General features: G+C 52.3%; 3 protein-coding genes across 7 annotated transcripts; 1 reads left to right on the top strand and 2 right to left on the bottom strand.

The window, feature by feature from the left end:
• Positions 1-15: 15 nt before the first annotated feature.
• Positions 16-8,158, bottom strand: LOC122379937 (uncharacterized protein C1orf112 homolog). Its single transcript, XM_043362613.1, has 13 exons — positions 8,148-8,158; positions 7,415-7,557; positions 6,948-7,111; positions 5,771-5,976; positions 5,368-5,519; positions 4,199-4,325; positions 3,818-3,995; positions 3,543-3,647; positions 3,052-3,166; positions 2,526-2,805; positions 1,225-1,437; positions 887-1,025; positions 16-683 (listed from the first exon to the last, which is right to left on the bottom strand). Exons 2-13 carry the CDS (start codon positions 7,543-7,545, stop codon positions 112-114), a joined length of 2,382 nt encoding a protein of 793 aa, XP_043218548.1. The 5' UTR covers positions 7,546-7,557; positions 8,148-8,158; the 3' UTR covers positions 16-111.
• A 1,405-nt stretch (positions 8,159-9,563) lies between these two features.
• LOC122379910 (presequence protease, mitochondrial-like) lies at positions 9,564-22,603 on the bottom strand. 4 transcript variants are annotated; one of them, XM_043362576.1, is made up of 4 exons: positions 22,528-22,553; positions 22,121-22,139; positions 21,043-21,044; positions 9,564-13,053 (listed from the first exon to the last, which is right to left on the bottom strand). In XM_043362576.1, the coding sequence occupies exon 4, from the start codon at positions 12,964-12,966 to the stop codon at positions 9,988-9,990; it is 2,979 nt and encodes a 992-aa protein (XP_043218511.1). In that variant the 5' UTR covers positions 12,967-13,053; positions 21,043-21,044; positions 22,121-22,139; positions 22,528-22,553; the 3' UTR covers positions 9,564-9,987. The 4 variants fall into 4 exon arrangements, with proteins under 4 accessions (XP_043218511.1, XP_043218501.1, XP_043218486.1 ...); XM_043362566.1 differs by lacking the exon at positions 21,043-21,044 and having other exon boundaries at positions 22,528-22,590; XM_043362551.1 differs by lacking the exons at positions 22,121-22,139; positions 22,528-22,553 and adding an exon at positions 22,298-22,464.
• Positions 13,632-15,223, top strand: LOC122379929. 2 transcript variants are annotated; one of them, XM_043362599.1, is made up of 3 exons: positions 13,632-13,789; positions 14,093-14,197; positions 14,555-15,223. In XM_043362599.1, exons 1-3 carry the CDS (start codon positions 13,778-13,780, stop codon positions 15,002-15,004), a joined length of 567 nt encoding a protein of 188 aa, XP_043218534.1. In that variant the 5' UTR covers positions 13,632-13,777; the 3' UTR covers positions 15,005-15,223. The 2 variants fall into 2 exon arrangements, with proteins under 2 accessions (XP_043218534.1, XP_043218524.1); XM_043362589.1 differs by having other exon boundaries at positions 14,444-15,223.
• Positions 22,604-23,356: the final 753 nt, after the last annotated feature.

Here is a 23,356-nt window from a genome sequence, read left to right as displayed (position 1 = left end):
CCTTGTCAACCTGTCCCACCCTCTTCACTGACCGGTGTTGGCAATCCGGGGTCCCGATTCACCGGCTCTCGCCAGTCAGGACCATCCTGCGCCTGCCGTCCCGCCCGGCGGTCACCCGGCGTCCAGGCGGGTCTGTATGTCTGTCAGCAGTCGGAGGAGCCGGCCGCTGTCAGCCGCCGCGCCGCCCTGCCGCCAGTCGCGTCTCAGCGCGGCCAGTCGCCGCTGGATACCGTCCAGTAGCTGCGCCTCCCGCGGGGGGAGCGAGCCCTCCCCCGGCGGCGACCGACCCGAGCCGTCCCCGCCGGTACCGTTCGTCAGACGGGCCGCCGGGCCGTCCGTCACCGGCAGACCGTCCTCTGAATCCATCGGTCCCTCACCGCCGCTCCCGGCACCCTCAGAGTCCGTCAGCGGCCCCACCCGCGGGAGCATCTCCGGCACAGCGGCCGCCGCGGCCGAGCTGACCCCGGCCCGGGCCAGGGCGGCTGACAGGGCGGCCGGGCCGCGCCGCCGGGCCGCCAGCCGCTGCAGGTGGCCACTGGCCGTCCCCTGGAGGCCGGCCGGCGCCGCCACCGCCGCCGAGATCAGAGCGGCGTGCGGCGTACGTGACGCGAAGGCGGCGAACGCGTCCATGGCGCACTGCCGGACCAGCTGACTGGGGTCGGTCAGTAGACTCCGGTACAGAGCTGCCGGCAAACACCAGCAATTAGTTAAGAGCACACAAATTACATGAGTCATACATAACTAGAAAACATGATAAGCATAAAATATACATTATAATTTGCAATACGAGCTAAGCCTTGTGGATCATAAAATCATGTGAAATTGTATTGCGGCATTTGTTATCATGTAACATAGGCGCCATTTATAGAATAGCTGGTATTCTCACTTGGAATGTAGTGTTTTGGACCATCGTCGCCTTTCACAGACGGAAACTGTCGAGCTTTGATGCCGCCCAAGAGGCCGATGACGCCCAGTTTCACCGGCACACTGCACTCGGGCAGCCAGCCGGAGCAGATGGAGAGGACCTGAAAAACGTCAGGTCGAATTACACTAACATCGTATTCGTTATGCATCCATGCACCACACGGCAACAGTGGAACCAATTACTACCAAAGTAGGCGGGCAAACCGACTGCACATGAGCCGTCAAACAGACCCCACCCTTAAACACCAGCCATGTTTATTCGGTGACCCGACTCCCTGCCTGACCTCCGTCTGAACTGACCTGCGTCAGCTGCTGGTCGCTGAGCGGAGAGTCGGCCGGCAGGGCGGCTGAGGCCCGCAGCAGGCCACAGGCCAGTCGGGAGCCTGCTGGACCGGTCAGACGGGTCGGCACCGCCGCCCACAGCCGCTCCAGCAGCGTCAGTAGGCGGGATGGCAGACCGGCGGCCGTCGGCGGGGCGGACAGGGCGGTGCCGCAGGCGAACAGCGAGTCCGACTGGAGAACACGGCGGGCGGGGGAGCTGAGGTCACGGCTGGGCGAAGGGAGATTTCGAAAGGCAAGAATTAATGATACGGCTAACTACCGTGAAACTCCGATGCATTCATTCATATAAATATTTACTGCGCGCAGCACCATTAATCGAAGCCGTTCCATTAGCTGCGTAAATTTAGCTCACGGAAGTGAAAAGTCACGTGGGTGTTTACACAACTCGTCAGCCTACTTGGAGCGCTGCGTAGTCACAACTAAATCGAATCCAACTTATACCAATAGTGTTGGCAGGCCACAGGTGAGCTCTGAGCCAGCTGAGCCCTGAGCTATGCTTCCATCCCGCCCCCGCATCGCCGTGCTAACAGCGGCGTCAGCGGCCCCACCCTGTGAAGTTTCTCCAGCGTATAAACACACCTCAGATCTGGCACTTCACAGAGCAACAGGTAAACGCTCCGACCTCTCTGGCTACAGTACGGCGCAGTTTGGGAAGACACAACTCGGACTTATTAGGGACGGCGCAGACAGACGGCAAACACGGCACTCCTGTGTCAATAGTGGGTAATTTTAACATGCATACCAGGGAGGAAGGTCCACATTACCTATTCGAAAATGTTTCTATTCTAAAGAAAACTAGAGACTATCCGAGATCGCTTGCTACTTTACCCATCGCTCCTGTATGCTTTGTCAAGTCACCTTATTATAATAAGGGAATTCGCTCACATATTATGTAGCTCACACCTGCCTGCTCACAGTTCGCACCAGGGAAGATACTGAGCTCATGAGCTGACTCCTAAACAATCCATACTGCCTGTGAATGTTCGGTAGCCGATAACCGACAGCCAATAGCCACCCCCCGTACGTTCGTACGTTCCACCCGCGTTTATTCGGTAGCCTGACTCCCTACATAACCCTACAAGACATGAAGCTCCTAGTCCTCACCCAGCTCCCTACCCGCCGCCGAACCCTTCCTAGCACGATAAAACGCAATGGTCACCGGTCACCACAAGGCTCAGGCTGGGATAATGCGGCAAAGTGCACACTGCACACACCCTCAGTCCCATCCCACAGTTACGCCGTCCGTCTCCGGCACGTACCAGCGCAGTGACCTGTGCGGCGGTCCGCCGTCCCGGTCTCCCAGTCAGCTGTTCGGTCCCCTCCTCAGCGGCGGTCAGGGCCGACTCGAGCAGCGCTGGCGGACAGGCCGGGTGCAGGAGGGAGGCGGCCGCCGGCCGGCGCAGCAGCTGATCCCGGTCCTCGGCGGCGAGCAGAGGTACCAGCCGGCACAGGAGGCGGCGCAGCGGCGGACAGCGGCGCCGGGAGAGCGCTCCGGCCGCCGCGTCACAGTAGGAGCGGCACAGCGCCGCCGGGCCGTACCTGAGCCAAAAGAATTAACTGATATATGTAGCTAGCCACAGTCACTCTAGGGTCCCAGACTGTGTGGGAAAGTTTGGTCACGGAAAGAGCGCATCGAACATTAAACCTATTCTGTCATTTATCACAACATTCTTAAGTCTTTGAAATATGCACACACGCACAAAAGCCAAGCAGTCTGAAAGACGTGAATGCGACGTGAGTCTGACGATAAACCGTTGCTACTGTGGATGCTCAGACTGCACTCACCTGGCGATGAAGCAGAGCGTATCGGCGGCGAGCAGTGACGCCCAGCCGTCTCCGCGACACAGGTGGCGCCACAGATGCAGCTCCGCGGCGCGCAGCTCCGCCGCCGACAGGCTGCCTGAGGGGCGGAGGGGACCAGTGAGCAGAGTAATTGACTGACAACTGACATGCAGAATAGCGGAAAAATATCGACAGCTCATAACATACGAGTCATAACATAGTAAGTCATAATAACACTCGTATTAGTCATAACATAGTAAGTCAGTCATATTAAACGTGGGTCTGATCGAAAACCGAGCTGTGTTAACGCTTCAGCTCAGTCACATACTTCTCAATAAATTTACAATTAACTACCTACCAATTTGATTACACAAGTTGGCTACATGCACCTACCAAAGCCATATAACTATTATACAGCAGTCCCATTGGTAAGTCTGATCACATATTCGGTAATTGCACTCTGCAATGACTGCAGCACTCTCATGGTCCCTTACCGGCCAGGGCGCAGACGGTGGAGAGTGTGAGTTGGTACAGGCTGACCTGTGGCCGGCCCTGGCCGTCGCAGTCCAGCTGGAGGCAGCACGTCAGCTCCCGGTCACCTGGACAAACGGCACGGTCAGATCAAAATGACGACTAACACCCGTTGACATAGCGCGGTTTCCCATTACCCTGGGAAAAAAGAGCATATCTACACGGAACACATCAAGCGAAGAATAAAACAAACGGCTCCGATTAAGCGCGCCAGACAATACATGAATACACTACTCACACAGAGGCATGAGCCGGAGCACCGCCGCTATCAGATGGCGCTCGCCCACCCCCTCAGAGGTCCAGCTAGCTCGCGCCGGCGCCGCCAGGTGGCAGGTGCGGCGGATCAGGATCAGGCAGCAGCGCAGCCGACACAGGCCTCCAAGGTCCTCAGAGTCAGATAGAGCCGACCAGAACGACTGGCGGCGGAACACAGGTCAGGTCAGGGTAAATACACCATTGACTTCAGACGTGTCATTACAAAAGCTTCAACAGCCTCGTATAATAGCTAGATACAAGCACACGCACACCAAGCGAAGCGGGTGAAAACACAAAACTGCTTCTAGCACTATTTGCGGTCTCGAAGGCTAAAAAGCCGTTGGATGTCAACTGACCGCATTACCTGCGGGAAGCCCTGATGTTCCATCAGACAGTCGAGCAGCGGTTCGGCGGCCACCGTCAGCTGACTGCTCAGCTGACCGAGAACGGACGGGTCCACGTCGGCCACGTGACTGTCCGGTGCAGAGAACCTGCCAGTCAGAGGGAGAGGTCAGGGAAACGGTAACGAGCCTCAGTCGACTGACGGCAGGAAATTGCAACTGATCTCTACCAAAAGGTTAGATGGAGTACGGTGAAAATGCAGTTCACATAGGCATAAAGACGTTCCAGTCGGGCGTCATGGAGTATGATGGACCTGCCCAAAAGACAGTACGGTAAAATGTGAAAAACACCACTCATTCCCCTAAGAACGAAAGTACATAAACCAGTATAACGCCTTTTGGGGCGACTAACGGAGCGAGCGAGAGGGTGGGCCTTGCACGTGCGAAATTGCGAGGGGGTACCTCCAACTGACTTGTGCACGACACCCTACTAACCGGTCTCTAGTGATGTGCCAAATTTGAGCACAATCGGCCCAGCCGTTCTCGAGATCTGGAAGCGGCACCCTGCACGTGCGCACGTGCAAAATGGGTCCTGACTGACTTTTACACGGCACCCTACTAACCGGCCCCTAACCGTGTACCAAATTTGAGCGCAATCGGTCAAGCCGTTTTCGAGATCTGGAATCGACCCCTGCACGTGCGCACGTGCAGCAGCACCCCAACTCTGGCACAAGGATATGCATTGCCTAGTGGGTGCCTACCTACATGCCAACTTTCAGCGCAATCGGCCCAGTAGTTACCGAGATATTGCAACTATTACAAAAGTGACACCTCTTCGTTTTGCACGTGGCACGTGCATAAGGGGTCACCCACATGCATCGGGAATAGTCCAATACTTGGTAGAAGGAACGAAGCTACCCTACAAAAATTACCGTATGTAAATCGTTCAAGTGGTTGCTGAGATATAAGCGTCGCAAAATCGTGACGGCCGCTCATACTCAGAAATTTCCGTTAATCTAAGGAAAGACTCCGCTCGCTCCGTAAACAACACATACCTACCTGGAGTAGAGTCGTATCTCTCGAGACCATCACTAGTCACCACAAAAAAAAAACTGAACAGCCCCCCGCATATTCAGCCCCCCCCCCCCCACACGAGATCACCCTACGTCCTTCCCGCCTGCGGCGCGCCCACCTGATCAGAGTGAGCACGAGTCGGACGAGGCTGGTGAGCGCGCCGCCGACGGAGCTGACGTAGCTCTCCGACAGGCCGACCACCAGCTTCAGGTAGAAGCTGCACATTTTCACGGCGCGCGCCAGACGCTTGTCAGAGCTCGGGGCGAAGGTCTGGAGTCACAAAGATCCATAGTAACGGTCAGCAAGGTCAACGAGTAACATCGTATCAAGGAGAGTGAAAAACACGGCACTCTCGAAACAAATCAATTATTTCGCGTCAATTTTATCGTAAGTGAGGTGCCAGAAAATATTTCCTCAGCCTGTAAACTACATAGCACGCAATTATCATCCATACTATAAATATTTGTGACGTATCGGTCATCGCCACCGTAGGTTGGCGCTGCTCCGAGCCCCGCACGCACCTTATCCCGACCACGCTCCCTGACCGTGGCCAGTTGCGAGGCCACCTCCGCGGCCATGTAGGTCAGCGCGTCCCCCAGCCGGACGGCGGGCGGCAGGAGGTCCGGCAGCCGCTGCAGCAGGCGCAGGTAGCACTTCCAGGCCTCGGCCATGGCGCGGGTGTCCAGCTGGGTCAGCTGGCGACCCGTCTCCGCAACATCGTCACACACTGGGGGGAGGGGTAGGTCAGGTCAGCTGACGACCCGTCTCCGCTACGTCGTCACATACTGGGGGGAGAGGGCAGGGAGCAGGTCAGGTCAGCTGGCGACCAGTCTCCGCCACATCGTCACACACTGGGGGGGGGGGGGGAGGGGGAGCAGGTCAGGTCAGCTGGCGACCCGTCTCCGCCACATCGTCACACACTGGGGGGAAGGGTAGGTCAGGTCAGCTGACGACCCGTCTCCGCTACGTCGTCACATACTGGGGGGAGAGGGCAGGGAGCAGGTCAGGTCAGCTGGCGACCAGTCTCCGCCACATCGTCACATACTGGGGGGGGGGGGGGCAGGGAGCAGGTCAGGTCAGCTGGCGACCAGTCTCCGCCACATCGTCACATACTGGGGGAGAGGGGGAGCAGGTCAGTTCAGCTGGCGACCCGTCTCCGCCACATCGTCACACACTGGGGGGGGGGGGGAGGGGGAGCAGGTCAGGTCAGAAGGTGACCCGTCTCCGCCACGTCGACCCGTCTCCGCTACATCATCACACACTGGAGGGAAGGAGAGCAGGTCAGGTCAGCTGACGACCCGTCTCCGCCACATCGTCACACACTGGGGGGAAGGGGTAGGTCAGGTCAGAAGGTGAATCATCTCCACCACAACCTCCACACAGTGATGAGGGAGGAGCACAAAAGGTCAGGATTCAGGTCATATGGGAAGCTGTCTCTGTTTTATAATCACAAACCGAATGGGGGAGGCAGGGTAAGATTTCAGACAGTCTACTGGCCTCTCTCAAACATATTGTGAGATACTGATGGGGGAAGGCAGGGTAGGACACATCAGGTGACCTGCTCACTGCTGACTCATCTTTGCCACACATTGACAATCTACAGTGCATACATGGAGAAAGCAAGGTCGAGCAGGTACAAGTTGCACCAGTGTGCAGTAATTACACATCTCAGCATCCCCCTTTCCCTGTCCCACCCACCTGTTGTCAGCAAGGTGACAGCCTGTTGGTCCTGATGACTGCTATCAGCTGAGACAATGACATCAGCCAGTCGGTGAAGAGCATTCTGCAGACTCGTGGCAGCCCGGAACAGCCTGGTCAGGGGGCCATTGACAGACTCCAGCATGGAGCCATACAGCTGTGAGCTGCCAAACAAATGGTCAGGTTGGTGAGGAGACACAGACATGACAAGTAAAGCCAATGGAGACTGAGACAGGGGAGAATGGGAGTTCATCAGACTTTGGAGTTCAGTCACACAGATATAAGCTCAGAAACAGTCAAGACTCAGGGGAGGGGACTCAGGGAAGTTCATAAACTCCATCACACAATTATCCATAGGTGATAAAAATTAGCAGATTCTTGGCAACAGTTTACCAAGGAGTAAGGACCCCAGATGTGAAAGTGTTTGTCCCTTCTTATTCTTTCATTAGCAGTTGTCACCAACTGACCTCTCCTGGCAGTGGTTGTAGGTGGCCTTGATACATTGAAATGCTGGTGACATCAGGCCATCCAAAAACTGCACCTGCTGCAGACTCCTCTCCTCGGCACACTGGCAGCATGCTGACATGGTATCTAGCATCTCTGTTGAAACCTGGAAACAAATGCCAGCTTGACATCAGAGTCTTGCAGATACTTATGTATAAACCTGCAGAAACAAATGCAATACAAATATGTTATCAATGTAGTGTATTTCTACATCAATATCACAAAATAAGCATCATGGTTTAACTTATGATTTCAGTTGGGCAAACTAGACTTTTGGAATCAAAATATGGAGGCATCAATAATTTGATTCTGGTGGGAGGAGCCATGACCAAATATGGGCATGGAATCAATTTTTTGATTCATTTGGGTACACTTTTGACTTGAAATGAATCGTTACGGTTGAAAAAAGGCCCATGACGGTGAGATTTTTCTTTTAAAAGGTAGAAAAATGTGGTAGGTTTGCAAAAAGTGTTACCTCAAAGCTAAGAAATTGTCCCTTTGGCCTTGTGAATGGGAAAAAGACAGAGCCACTGTCCATCACGTAAAAGCTGTTTTGATGAAATCACACTGTATGCTATTTTTGTATCATGAATCACATACTAACCAATCAGTATTTGTGTAAAATGGCAAAATGAAATTTTTAAACCCCTAATTATCATTGTTGTAGTGCTTTTATATTATTTATATGGTTTTTACCTGTTGCTTCAGTTTTTGTATTCTTGACACTTAAAAATTGTGAATTGTTATCAAATGTAGTGAAGGTAAAGTACAACAATGCTATAGGTATCAGTTGTGGTGCTGAGGATACCACAAAATGAGAATAATAGCAAGATAAATGCTGTATTCTTGCAAGTCATTGTTGCCTATCTGTTAACATTACCTGTGAATCAAAATAATGATTAGCCAGCTGATGGGGAATCAATATTATGATTATCTGTTAAAAGTGAATCAATTCCTTGATTGCCTTTCACTACCTATATAATTCAAATTGTTATGATAGGAGCAATATCATTTTGCTTAGGAGATAGATCAAGCATTTCTGTTCAAGATCAGGCATGCTCCTTCTTGAAACACTCTCTTATTTTTATGTGATTGGTAAGTTAGAAATGGTCTGCATTTATGCCCAAAAGGAATCAATCTTTTGATGCCTCCATATTTTGATTCCAAAGGTCTAGTTTGCCCAACTGATTTTTGCTAAGCATAAAATCAAGAATTGCACTTTCATTCCTCCAAAAACCTTCTTTAAACATGCCAAAAATACACATTTTAAAACTATATATACCTGGAGAAGCTTTGAAACTTGACTTGCATTTTCCCATGCTTTCAGCCTCAGTAATATGTTCTTGCATGCCGCTTCTGCAGCTGGAAGCAGTGCTCTGCACACAGACATTATCTTTGACTCAGCCACAAAAATTAGAGCTTTCTTTAGGAAGGTACTGAGGACTGTAGCTTGGGTAGGTGGCTCTGATAACTTCAATATATCTTTAATTTCTTCCAGAAATTTCTCACACTTTTCTTCAGCCTCATTCCCATGCAGAAGCTCCAACTTTTTGACGAAATTTTCAGCCATGCTGGGCAATGGAGACTTATGATGTAACGACTTATGAAAACCAAATGACCATTTTCAAAAAGTCTGAAAAAGAATTCAGTTTGAGCTGCTCCCTGTGTGTGAACTTCTGTAATAAACAATTGAAGTTCACAAAGGGCGCATCTGCGTCATTATTCGCTCACTCTTGAATCGGCCGCCAAATTCTGTAGTGCTGCCAAATGCAAAAGTAACCCTTGCCCATAATATTTTACCACGAATTTTGCGAAATGGTGCGGTGTGGCCTCATAACGAAAAATATGGGCCATTGCCTGATTTCTTTGAAAAAATTGGTTTATCCCGACTTTCAAATGTGAGGAAGGGTAGGAGATTGAGTCTATAGCCGTCAGGGCTACAAAAAGCTTCACCTATAAACAAGATCGTTTGCCATTCAATTTCTATGGTTTGCCAGTTGCCAATAGCACCCAGATGGCCGAACGCCCTTCATTTGCTTGCGGACCCAACCTGTCAGTTACAGAGTTGAGGTGCGGAGTCAAGGGAAACGCCCGACAAAGGCAGCAACAAGCAAGGCAATGACACATTTTATTGCAGGATCGATGGCAGACACCCGAATTGCACGTTTACATTCGCTACAAACGATGCATAAAAGCCTGCAGCACATAGTGCTGCTAGAACGACCTGAAGAGATCGTGACGTTTGGTATGACATAGCAGCCAGAAGCCCCTCAACAGTGACATTAATGGAGCCCAGGCTGCACAACATCCAAGGACATGCAAGCATAATTCATCGCACAGAACATCAGACAATGAGCAGTTCTCATCCCATCTCCTCAGAAATTGCATAGCAAACAATCGCTGGAGCCTACGGACGAGAGGCCCATCTGCAGTTACCTGAATCTATGGACATCGTCCATACATAATACCGCTTGTATCACATTCAGACATCTCACTGCAGCACGCAGGTCACCTATCACATCCCCCACACACCCCGCTAGCTCTGCTGCACCTGCCACGAGCTGTCCAGGTCCGGGCACTGTTTGCCCAGGATGCACGTGCCGGTGACAGCCGGCCGAGCCAGGTAGGTCTCAGCCACGCGCCGCAGATCGTCCCTGGTGACCGCCTGCAGGCGAGCCCGGTGCTCGTCAAACTGATCGTCCGTGATGCCGTGCAGGAAGTGGCGCATGCCGCGCTGGGCGGGCACCACTGGCGCGTCCACTGCCTGGAACACGCCCAGCTTGGCGCCGTCCACCTCCTCTGGCGAGAAGTCGCGCTCGCGCGCCACCTGCACGGCGCCGTCGAACACGCGCAGGGTAGCCAGTGAGGAGGGGTCGCGGTAGCTGTAGTAGGACCACAGGCCGGCCGGCGAGGCGACCGCCCCGCCGCCGTACGCGCCGCCCTTCTCGCGGATCTCGCGGTGCAGGTGGCCCAGTGATAGCAGACGCGCCAGCACGCGCAGCGCCGCAAAGTCCGGGTGCGCGTACGGCACGGTGGGCACACAGCGCGCCGCGTAGTGCACCGGCATCGGCAGCTCGACGTACGTCTGGCAGCCGGCGGGCGCAAACTCGGGCTGCACCCAGCTCTCGGCACGGCCCTCGCCCAGCGCGCGCGCCAGCAGCGACTCGAGGCCAGCCAGCGCCGGCGGCAGGCCGGCAGCCGTTCCATTCAGCGCGCACCGCATGCCGTCCTTCATCAGCAGCATCTCGGCCAGCATCTTCAGCTTGGTGACGGTCATGTCGAGCTCGCCGTCGGTGACCAGCTGCCGGACGTAGCGCACCTGGTCCAGGCCCGAGTAGAGCTGGCGCAGCTGGGCCGAGCCCGTCAGGCCGGCCGCCGCCGAGCTCATTGCGTACTGGTGGCCGGCGTGCGGCACGCTGTTGGCCAGCTCGGCGGCGCTCATCTGCAGCTGGCTGCTCAGTCGCTCGCGGTTCTCAAACGTCACGCCCGTGAAGATGTCCTCCCAGAGGCCGAACATGCGCTCGGCGTTCTGTTCGAGGCAGTAGGAGGTGAGGAGCATGCCCTCCTCGTAGCGGCCCGGCTCGCTGGGGTGGTCGGTGACGGTGACGGCGGCGGACAGGCCGCCCGTCCACAGCTGCTGCTGCTGGTCCTGCTGCCGGTAGTCCAGCTGGCCGGCGCCCATGCTGGTCACCAGCCGACAGAAGAGCGGCAGCAGCGGCCGGAAGTAGGCCGGCACACCCGAGGTGTCCACCACCGCGCGGAAGTAGGTGATCCCGTTGGTCGGCTGCTCGGAGACCTGCACCGGTGTCGCCGACACCGTCTCGCGGCGCACCTTGGCGCGGGGCGCGTGCGGCGCGATGTCCCGCCGCACATCCAGCATGGGCAGACTGGAGGCATCGTCCCCGGCCGCCTGTTTCTCCTGCAGCAGTCGGCCGTCCTCGAGCACCCTCTGCCGGTCAGCGTCTGACAGCGCCGCCACCCGGCCGGCCAGCATGTCCGCCTCCTTCTTCTGCAGCTCCGCCTCCAGCGCCAAGTCCGGAGTCATGACGGTCACCAGCCGGTGGCGGTTGTCGCGCAGCAGACGCGTCAGCCGCTCCTGCAGCAGGCGCGGGTTGTCGGCCATCTCCCGCCGCAGCCGGGCCAGGTGTGTGTCCAGACTGAGCGCGTCCAGCGGGTCACCGCCGTGGAACCAGGGCGCCACCACCTGCATCACCAGGCCCAGGCCGAAGTGGTTACTCTGGTGTTTGCGGCCGAGCTCCAGCCGGTGCAGCACGGCGTCCACCCGCTCCTGCTCGAAGCCCTTCTCGGCAACTTCGGCCAGCGTTTTGTCGATGATCTCCACCACCTTATCTGTATCGGCGTCGGCTACGCCCTGCAGACCCACCGAGAACACCGTCTCACGACACGAGTTGTCGAACCCGGTCACATGCGGCGTGTAGTCATCGCCGAGACCGGACTCGACCAGCGCCTGGTAGAAGGGCGACGCCGGGCCGTCCACCAGCAGCTCCGACAGCACAGTCATCAGCAGCGACTCGTAGCTGTCGGTGACGTCGCCCACCAGTAGGCTGACGGCCACGCTGGCCTGCCGGTCAGTCCGCGGGGACAGAGGGTCGTAGCGGCACTTCAGCTGCTCGCGGCGCGGCGCGTCCCAGCGCGGTTCCAGCGGCACGCGCGTGTCGCTCGCGGCCACCGCCGGCGCACGCGACAGGTACTGCTCGTGGAGAAACTTGAGCCGCGGCTCGAGCGGCAGGTTTCCGTAGGAGAAGATGCGGCAGTTGCGCGGGTGGTAGTGGGTGGCGTGGAACTGCTTCAGCTGCTCCCAGGTCAGCTCGGGGATGTGCAGCGGGTCGCCGCCCGAGCAATGGCGGTACGTGTGAGACGGCAGCAGGGCATTCTGCACGCGCTCGGCAAACACCCGGTGACGGTCCGAGAGGGCGCCCTTCATCTCATTGAACACCACTCCCTTGAACACGATGGGCGAGCTCGGGTCCTCTGGGTTCTCGTGCTCGAGTCGCCAGCCCTCCTGCAGAAAATCGAGCCGTTCCAGGCGCGGCTCGAACACGGCGTCCATGTAGATCGCCAGCAGGTTCATATAATCGGCCTCGTTGCACGTGCTGAACGGGTACATGGTCCAGTCGCTGGCCGTGAACGCGTTCATGAACGTGGCTAGAGACCGGTTCAGCATCTTGAAGAAGGGGTCTCGCGCGGGGAACCGGCGGCTGCCGCAGAGAGTCGTGTGTTCCAGGATGTGCGCCACGCCGCTCGAGTCCTGTGGCGTGGTCGGGAAGCCGATACTGAACACGTTGTCCGGGTCATCGCGAGCCACGTGTAGGTACTGGGCGCCGCTGGTCTGGTGCTCCAGCAGCGCGGCCGAGGCGCTCAGTTCGGGCAGCTCGCGGACCTGGCGCACGCGGAACCCGTGCACGTCCTGGTCCACGGCCGGCAGCTGAGAGAGCGGTCGGCTGAGCGGTCGGCGCCACGCGGCCGCCGCCGACCGACACACGCGCCACAGCATCACGGCGCCGACAGCAGACCAGCGCAGACGGAGGTACCGTGCGGCCGAGACAGGAGTCAGCGGCCGGTCCAGACGTCACCCCGAGCTCTGTAACAAACACACAGCCATCAGCGCAGTCGGTACTCATCGCTCGTCTAGTCAGCGGCACACAATATTATAAGGATGACGTTGGCTGATTTTGGGCATGTTCAGTGACATCGTTATTCGTCAACGACAACATTATGCATTTGAGGCTGCCAGCTGGCTGTTTTACTCATGGCGTGCGGTGATTTTTCATGCACTTGCGTGCCAGTTGAGAGCAAAGGGGGAGAAACAGTGGTCGTTTAAAATAACAAACACAAACAAAAACCAGTTTCAGACTTCAGTCCAGCCCTGTATTGTGTTGATATTTCGGTACATTTAGCTACTCCGATCTAATATCAATGCTCATCGGCCGCGGCTGAAACCGGTTCCCTTTTTTGCTAGTGACAAGTTGCATCTCCACAGTCGAACACGAGCTGCAAGTCCAGCCGGTTTGCTTTGTGAATCTGTCGGGCGGGGCGGTGACCGACTGACCGATAGCGAAAATAAGGGGGGCCTTGTCCCCCATACTCCCTATTCCGACTACAGCCGGTGAGGGGGAGGGCGGGGGAGGGGACGGCGAGGTGTGGCGACTGGCGGAGGCCGGTTTTCGGGGGAGGAGGGGGACAAACGGACCACACCCAGACGCACTGTGGCAGTATAAAACGGCGCAACGGACACAAATGGACATTCAGCAGCGGAGGTAGCAACAGGAGCAGCAGCAGCACAGCGGTAGCTGTACGAGGCCATCATGAAGTGCGCGGTAAGAAACGAAAAATAGGCACCTCACAGCAACCAAACAGGCAACTCTTAAAACTGTCGTCATCTGTCAAAATTCGCTATAGTGGATAATGAACTAAACATATCACATTTGAATGATATGACGGTCCTAATGAATCATACAAAAACTAGGTTGTTGTTCATTGATCATTCTTTACTCTATCACCGATTTCGCACATGTCGAGTATTTCTATGCGCCATGTTGTCAGTTTTGAGATGGCCCGTGTCTGTCTGCCAACCGCCGCCCGCCGTGCAGTCACTGCTCACTGGCCTCCCGTCCCCGCAGATCATCCTGCTGTGCGTTGCGGCCGCCCGCGGTCTCACCATGATGCCGATGACACACGGCCTCCGCAGCACGGCCGTCTCCCTCCGCACCGGGATGCCCATGTCGGTAAGTGGCTGGCAAAGTGCCCTTGGTGCCTCCCAGCAGTGACGCCTCGGCAGGTAGTCGTGAGTGTGACAGCCGAATGAGCTACAGCCCCCTCTTGATGGAGCAAATGTGTCGGCTCTAATCTCCGTGTTTCGATACGAACAGTATTTAACGTGTCATAGCTACCATTGCACACTAAGACGACGCTACTTAAATTTCGATGAATCCCTGAGTCCAGCCTGTTGACCAAAACCATTACATTCACAGTTCCTCCGCAAGAAGCGCGATGTAGACCAGCAGGCTGATGCAGCTACCCTGCTCTACACCACGCCCTACGCCGGCCTGGGATACAGCAGCTTCGGGTACAACTACCCCCTCATCCTCCGCAAGAAGCGCGATGTAGACCAGCAGGCTGACGCGGCTACCCTGCTCTACACCACGCCCTACGCCGGCCTGGGATACAGCAGCTTTGGGTACAACTACCCCCTCATCCTCCGCAAGAAGCGCGACGTTGATCAGCAGGCTGACGCGGCTACCCTGCTCTACACCACGCCCTACGCCGGCCTGGGCTACAGCAGCTTTGGGTACAACTACCCCCTCATCCTCCGCAAGAAGCGCGACGTTGATCAGCAGGCTGACGCGGCTACCCTGCTCTACACCACGCCCTACGCCGGCCTGGGCTACAGCAGCTTTGGGTACAACTACCCCCTCATCCTCCGCAAGAAGCGTGACGTTGACCAGCAGGCTGACGCTGCCACATTCTTCTACTCGCCCATTTCTGCCCTAGGGTACAGCAGCCTAAACTACCCGTTCTATTTCCGCAAGTAAAGCAGCATATGTTGGCCACAAACAAGGAAGTGTCTTCCAGAGGCTGAGATATGGCATCCTTCAATCCACTATTCCAAGACTGCTGAGCAACAGATATGCGCTTTCAGCAAGATCATGCCCGAACTGTATCCTTCAAGTGTTCACAATGATGTAACTATGCTAGTTGACCATGCACTGTGCATTTGAAGATCATTTAGAAAAATAAAAAACATCTGGCAATAACGAATGTGAAAAGTCAGACATAAATATGAGGCACTTTGGAACGTCAAGCCGTCTGAACTGACCTTACTGGCGTACACCACGACCACAAGAGGACTTGGGGGGGGGGGGGGGGAAGTTGGCAGCAGGGCACTACAATCACCAAAAGAGATAGATACTTCATACCAGAGGCTCCATCTACCAGGGGGAGGGGAGTTGTGGGGCATCCGGAACCTTCCTTCCATTGTTACTCCAATATTCCAGATGGGTAACTAGGGGAGACCCGGGAGGTATGGGCCGGTATTGTGAACAGGTAATTTTCTTCCAGTGGCCAGTAGCTAGACCCGGTTTTTCACTCTGTGTACGTGAAATTGCCTTTCGCCTGCAAAGTGTGCCTGATATTAGGCATCTGGGATCAAATGTTTTGTCTCGAGATAACTTTCAATAAATCATGCACTTTTCCGACCCATCAAAATACACCGGGAGGTATGGGCCGTGGCCCGGGAGGTATGGGCCGGTGCCATGTTTCATATTCTTTTCTCGACAATGAAAACAATACTCGTAGAGATGGGATCTACCTTGATCTCTCCTTGAGCCCAGGAACCGCATAAGCGGCCAACAGCTTACTTCATGGAGGTCACTTGGGCAAGTATGTAGGTATTTTGGTAAACTCAATCATGCTCCATGAAATAAGATGAATAATATTTTTCTATTTCGAATGAAATTTATAGTTAAATTTTCGACCTTGCGCGATAAAAATAAAACTTATTGAAGAGGACATTCAATGAACGCATCATTTTATTGATTTAGGATCAACGGGGGTAGGTGGCCCGAACCTCCCGTTAGGACGTCAGGCTCATAATCTTGCAAGAAAGCTTCAAATTGTCTATCAAGTCTTAACCCGCGCCCCGTTGAGGTCTGGCAGGTTCCACGTCCTCCAAAGGGCCCCCGTGGTATCTCCGGAACCAATAGCCGGATCGGAAAAATTCAAACGGCAATCGAAAGAGCTCATCGAAATGCACAAGATAGGATATCGATGACCTTGATATTTGACCTGTGACGTCACAGGGAGGTCAAATAAAGTCAAATCAATTATCAGTCCAATTTGCAATGACGAGAAGTCGGTCATAAAAATGAAATCTAAGTTTTCAAAATGAGTCTGAATATGATGTATATGATAGATCTGATCTGGCATGTGGATAGTCACCTGAGTGGATGATGACCCGTGACGTCACAACAGGGGTCAGCCTCGACCAATCAGAAAACACTTTGGTGAATCGTAAGGAAAGACATGTTAAAGGAAAAGGGTCACCTTCGTGAAATATGAAGATATCGTTGTTTTTCATTTTGACATTATTATTTTTCATTTTCTTTTCAAAACTGGTGCCAGAAGTGCACAATTCGCTAAAAAGTATTTAAAACTATTTAACATATTGGTACTATGTTGATACTCTCTACGGCACCTACTGTATGATGGCATAGCGATGACGTCACACTCAAGCCAATCAGCGTTCAGAAGACAGACTCGTCGGATTGTGTCAGATAAGCTGATTGGTTAAAGCTGAGCTGGTTGGAGCTGATTGGTAAAAAAACCAAAGCCTCGCCGCGGGTGGCTGTATTGTCGGATAAGAACGCATTCCTGGGATAAGGACGCATTCCTGGCGTATTTTCTTTTAAAATTGCCGATAACTACGAATGGAGGCCGAAATCGGCCGTAAGGAGGTAATCAGATAGGTTTTCGGACACGGGCTACAAGATGGCTATCTCAGTTTCAATCCCCATGTTAAAGGTGGCCCTTTTCCTTTAAATTGTGAATATTCGACTCTTTATGAAGGCATGTCATGTATATATGCATCCACAGAAACCTCCTTGACCATTTTTCTTGGACCTATGACGTCACAGGAAGGCCAAATAAGGTCAAATTGTACCGGTTTACAACGAAAAACAATTTTTTACGTAAAAGTGACTTTAGTCACGTAAAGGATCACATTCAGTCAGGAAGAGGTTGATAAGATTCATAAATATTACTCCTGACTGATTTCAAGCACAAATACCGAAAATGTTGTGACGTCATAAGAACAGTCGCTACTTTTTCAGTCATTCAAATGGCTATATCTCAGGCAGTTTTAAAGATATTTTGTTAATTTTTGGCATGTGTGAGGCCAGTAAGGGGTTCTCTAACAAATATTCCGGTATTGGAAAATTTCTCCAAATTTCAAAAAATATCAAGAAATCTAAATTTTGAGTTAGAAAATCCCTAGATCTAGATATTTTTATATTTTGGAAATTTCGAGATAGGTAGCCAATTTGTTTGCCATACTTTTTATACCTACGGTCCAATTTTTGAGTCGCTAAGTTAAAACCATGATTTTCTGCGATTTTTCTCCGTGAACAACTTTTTCGACGAAAAATCGCCGAATATCACCTCAGTTTGACCTCTATAGCTCGTGACCTGAGATGACCTGGGACCTAATTCTTTTCAGGGATTGTGTAAAATTAATGTCCGGAGAGGTACTGAATGTTTCAAGTCGAAATTCGCAGCCGTTTCTGAGTTAGCTCCGAAAAATTACAGGGGGGCCGGGGGGGCCTTGGCCCCCCAACGGGTCGCGGATTAATTTGCATGCTTGCAATTGCAACTCTATCTTAGAGATGGTCTGACATCAAAAACGAGCCTGGTTCAATTCATCACAAATTTTACGTATGTACTGTATTTTACCCGAAGAGGGCAAAAACGCTTTATTACCGCTCATTGCCAAAGAAGACTGAGGAAGACTTTGGAAATCACGTGGGTTGTATGACGGAATGGCTGCTACCAGTTTACCTGGTCAAATGAGTAAAAATATACACTTCTTCAAAACTGCGATGGCCCTTACCTCCCAGGGGCCCATAACTCCCGGGTCTCCCCTATAGCTTTTGTAATATTGAGTGAAAATAAGTACATCATTAACAATGGCACCCATGGATTAGAGATTTCCTGGATCGGCAACTCTCCGTCGGCGCCTTTGATGTAAGCGACCACGGCTGGCCACCTAGCGGCGGAGTGGTGAAGCTTGGTGAGATAGGACGGCGGAGGGTTGGGCGCTAATCCCTGTGGTAAACTGCGGGCCAAGATCAATCGAATTTAGGGATTGAACGGCTGGGTGCGGTGCGTTAAAACGAAGTTATGGTGTCGGGAACGTCCAGTAAGTCCATATTTGTCCTCAACGAAGTAATCGGACCATTGGGGTAAGACATTTTGTCTCGGCAGAGGACGTGCATGCCCAGTCGCCAAGCTCTTATGCCGGCGTAAAATGCACGCATCACCATCTTTTGATAACACACTGTTCAATCTTTTCCATCCTCAGGATAGTCAAATCCTTTTCCTCCACGCCTCAACCCCCTGATCCGGGCTGGACGGGCAACTTTATCCCATGCGGGCAGCTCCGCCAGAGCACACCCGTAACCGGGTGCAGAGTACGGGGACCCGCAGTTGCTACTGTACAGTGTACAGCGACCCTGAGTAAATTGTCTCAGCACCCTCACAGTGAACAAAGATAAGCTGTCAGAGGGCACGCACAGAAAACCTCAGCTGCTCTTGTATAGGGACCGGCAGTCGATATCAATATTATCGGTTGTTACTGGACAGGACAGACGGCTAGAGTTGGGGTTCGTGTACAGTAGCAACTGCGGGTCCCCGTACCTACTTGGGAGGCTGGTCGGCCCGTCCATTCGGACGGGCTCAGCCCCGGCGGGCGGCGACTCACTAAGTCCTAAGAGTGCCTGCCAAGACCAATGTCTCCCCTAATTCTAATCATCATAGGCGGTGGAACGGGGGGGGGGAGTACCGTACCCCCTTTGATTTTGGCATTTTAACATTAGCCCCATGGGCGTTGCATGGAAAGAATGGGATCAAAAGTCGGCAGTTCCCCTTAATTGAAGTTGTCCCACCGCCACTGCCTATCATCGTTCCGGCTCTGAAATGGTCTCGTCAGACCGAAAGGGCCTAACCCAACAAAACAAACAAAGAAACAAATCACTTCGCTATAAAATAATCTCGGAGCCGCGATTTCGGCACTAACGGGCTCTTCTTACTTCAGCACGTCAAATGCTATATTCTTTGCTTGGTGGATGGATACCTAAGGTCAACTCGAGTGTGGACCTCAGGTCAAGGCCAGTCAGCTCAAAGTCACTAAGGTCACGAAGTTGGTTGAAGGAGGTTGTATTGCATACCTATTATTCGATTCAATGGTCTTCCTGAGTCCATTGATGGCTTTTGCGACTCGCTAACTCGATTTGATGAGATCATTTCCGGCGCCAAAATAACAGTTGCCATAGTTCCACGCAATGACAATAGTGGCTTATAATGGTGAGGTCATGTTAGCGACCTGGCCTCAGGTGCCCTTTAAGAAAAATCCAATATATACAAGTAAAGAGGTCTTGGGAGCAGGGCTGCGGAGTCCGGAGTCGACAGTTCTGACCGGGGCCGGAGTCGGAGTCGATTTTGCGAACCGGAGTCTAGCCGCCGAAAATCCATCGACTCCGCAGACCTGGCAAGGCTGCAGAGTCGGAGTCGAAGTTGAAGTCGGTCGGAGTCGACAGATCTGCCCGGAGTGGGAGTAGAAGTGGGAGTCGGAGTCATCGAAAATTCATCGACTCTGCGGCCCTGCTAAGTTTCATCTTCCAGTGAAAATCGTCTGGCACTGAGGGCGTTGCGAAGTTGCAGCATTGAACTATTTTAGGACCGTGCAGAACGGCAGAGGTTTACGTATGACGTCATAGGTCAGTGATCTGACCCGACCTGAAAATGTGGTTGATTTCACAAGATCCGGCTTGAATCAAAGGCCTGGTGTTCCAAGTTTCAGCTCTTTATCCCCAGCGCCATACGATCAATCGCGAAAAAACCGTCAGGGTGGGGCGACGCCTGAGTGACCCGCCCCCCTCCCCGTCGGCCCCTCCCCGTGTTAAAGTTAAATCCTTCTCAACTCATAAAGAGTATGAAAAACAGTGCCGTTATCCTTTATCAGTTGAACTTCGAAGATAAACTGCTCAAAAACCACCCAACCACCTCGTCCCATCATTGGAACGCATAGCCGCCAAACACCGGCGTCCTATCTGGAGTTGGCGCATGCGCACTGCGATATTTGGTCGCGAATCGAGGGAGAGTTGCCAATCCAGTAAATACTTCATCCATGATGGCACCTACGCACTTGGAATGAGTTGACTGTCATAGCTGCATGCAAGCAGAGTTTTGGAGTTTGAGTCAAAGTTGGAGACTGGAGTCACCTGGAGTGGTGGCAGAGTGTGAAATCTGGGCGCTGCTCAACGGCACCGCAAACTGCTGGGTGCTGAGTGCGGTGTGTGCAACAGGCGTGGGGGTAGGGGATGGATGGTCGGTACGACGGCACAATTCATCCCGACCGGTCCCGACCGACCACAGCAGTCGCTGTGTGCGTGCGGTGACGGAATGATGACGTAGGGACGCAGTGGGTGGAGCTTGGAGCCTGTATGGTCCTACCTCACACAGGGCCCGTGAACAGCCCACTGAGTTGTCAAAGCTGCCTCAAGTATCAGCCCAGGAATCAGGTGTATTAGAATGGGTCAAAAATTGGCCAAGAGGTTGAAAAACCTAACACTTATCATATTCACATATTTTAAAAAAATATTTCTGTGTTGGTTCTGAATAAATAAAAAATGCCTTTGACTTTACACCTGACACCATAGTTCGGTCCCAGTCCTTCCCATCTAAGTATAATTTGACTCCCTGAGGCTCGAACAGAAAAACATTCTTTGAAGTAGGAAGGCAGGTGTCATACTTCCCCGTAAAGTGCTGAAGGCAGTGTGATAGGCTGTGGCCATGAGACAGCTGCCAGATTATGATGTCACAAAGCACAAAGGTATCATCAACACAGTGATTTCAATGAGAGGAACCTGCCTAGTGGAGGCTGGAGCAGGAGGATCATAAGTGATAACTGATACGTAGGTACAGATTTTCAGTGTCCCAAAATGTGGTGATTTGGGTGGGAAACTTCAAACTACATCCAAATAAAAATCATTTTTCACTCTCATCTCTAATTTCTAAGAACACTTCTCCACTCCCAATTTTACCAACAAAAACTTTTGCATGGAATCTCTTTTTACATCTTACATTTTACCACACTTGTACATAAATTTATGCCATTGATCCCTTTTCACTCTTTTTGGGCCTTATCTGTAATCTGACTGGCAATTTTCCACTCTTATCCCCATTTTTGGAGAGGAACTTCCCCTCTGACACCTAAGCCCAAACACAATTTTGGGACACTGCGGATTTTGAGCTGTCAAGATTGAGATCACGGTTTTGAGTCCCACTACCCTGCCCTACCCTGAGTTACCCTGTCCATTTTCAGGGTAAATGGACTATATCAACAATTTTCACATGTCATAAAGCAGGTGTCCCACTTGTTTTGGCAGCCAAGGAGAGGTGCCATACCCAGAGATGCTTCTTTCTAACCAAACAAAAAAACATTAACTAACCAATCATAACCTAACTTATATCCTATAACCTACAACCTAAAATATTTACTAAGTATATTTAGTAATTTTAGTAGCAACCAACAAACCTACAACCTACATCTGAGTATACCTATCTAGCGGCAGCATCTCTCCTTGGTTGCAAAAACGAAAGCGCGCCGCCACCAAATTTTCTAGGCTGATTACCAAACTGTTGCTATTAAAGTGTGATTTTTATTCAATTTTGAGCCCACAGCAGTGTTTTATGGCAACACTGCCAGCCACTGCCAGCACATTTTGCGAGCTGACATCATACTTGTGGTAATGTTGGAGCTTGGAGTTATGGGCTTGTTGATGCTTCTATGGAAACCCAAATTGCCACGTAACTATGCTGGCAGCACGTTGGCAGCATTGGTGAAACACAGCCCAGGGTACAAAAGCAGATTTCACCTGTAGCTTTTGGTGGAATCTGAAAACAGAGGGCCGAAGGGCATACTTGATTACCAACAAATACCGAATAAGTATCAGAAATGAAATCAGGTCTTAGAATATCTTGTGCATGGCTTTTATTTATCCTGATCCGTCTGTTTTGCGGACCTGAAGTAAATAAATACCGAAATTCTTTACCTTTAAATGCCTTGAATATAAGGAATGTCGAGTGACAATTTCAATAGCATTGATCAAAGCGCCCCAGGCGATTTTTTTCATGGTTTTCAGATTCTACCGCAAGTGATTTGGATTGCTTTATCACGATCCTATCATAGTCCAACAATTTTTCATCACGCAAGCCTGTCCCCACTTAAGTTACAATACAATCACCTGTCTTGGGCATTAAATTAGCATAAATTGGCACCCACCTTCCAACAACTCTCCTCCCCGAGAATGAGAAGAAGCAGCCGACAAGTGCAATGTGCGCGTCGGAAATGTAACAACATTTGCAGAAAAGATGCTGTTCGGTTGTCGCTTTTTATCAGCACACTGCCAGTTTCACCATATAAGGAAGATCCATATGGGCAAATCTTGGCCTCTCATTGGTCAGCCAAGCACAGCACTTGAGCTTGACCAATGATAAGCCAAGTAACAGCAACAGCGGGCTGCCAGCAGCTGATAGAAAACAAAAAGGGCAGTGCTAAGATGTCCGTCAGTCTGGCAGTGGGGGACTATTAAAGCATCCAAGAGCGCAGCATCCAAAATACGCAACAACCAAAACCGCAGCATCCAGCGATCAAAACCTCCAAATAACATCCAAAATCGGCCCTTTTGGGAGCATTCAGAGCATCCAAGAGCGAAACACCCAGGGATGCAGAATCCAAAACCGTATCATCCAAAATGGCAGCACGAGAATATCTGAGAATCGTATCATCCAGGGACGGTTCATCCAAGAGCGAAACATCCAAGCATGCAACATCCAGAATCGTATCATCCAAAACAATACAGAAAAGATGGAGCCACTCAAGAGACTCAGTAGCGCCACCTGGCATATGTGTTATAAACTATTAGTTTTAGGCTTGCTTGACAGGTGGCGAATGTGTCGTGCTTAGCGGCACATCTTCACGATGTGACGTCACTAGGTAATATGACGCCACTAGGTATTCTACAGTGGATCCCCATTATATCTATTAACAACCAGAGCCGACTGCCGGTGGCTGCTCTGTGCTCCCGCCGCCGCCGCCGCCGCCACTCTGT

This window comes from Amphibalanus amphitrite, unplaced genomic scaffold (assembly GCF_019059575.1).
Source record: "Amphibalanus amphitrite isolate SeventyFive unplaced genomic scaffold, NRLGWU_Aamphi_draft 000009F_arrow, whole genome shotgun sequence".
NCBI lineage: Eukaryota > Metazoa > Arthropoda > Thecostraca > Balanomorpha > Balanidae > Amphibalanus > Amphibalanus amphitrite.
Note: the sequence above shows the minus strand (reverse complement) of the source record. Positions and strands in the feature narration are given on the sequence as shown.

Coding starts and splice junctions, on each gene's coding strand:
- LOC122379910 (XM_043362557.1), bottom strand. CDS start 12,966: ATGCTGTGGCGCGTGTGTCGGTCGGCGGCGGCCGCGTGGCGCCGACCG.
- LOC122379929 (XM_043362589.1), top strand. Junction 14,198..14,443: donor GCACCGGGATGCCCATGTCG/GTAAGTGGCTGG, acceptor TTACATTCACAG/TTCCTCCGCAAGAAGCGCGA.
- LOC122379937 (XM_043362613.1), bottom strand. CDS start 7,545: ATGCTAGATACCATGTCAGCATGCTGCCAGTGTGCCGAGGAGAGGAGT. Junction 4,326..5,367: donor CTCGTGCTCACTCTGATCAG/GTGGGCGCGCCG, acceptor TCTGACTGGCAG/GTTCTCTGCACCGGACAGTC. Junction 2,806..3,051: donor ACGCTCTGCTTCATCGCCAG/GTGAGTGCAGTC, acceptor CTTTTGGCTCAG/GTACGGCCCGGCGGCGCTGT.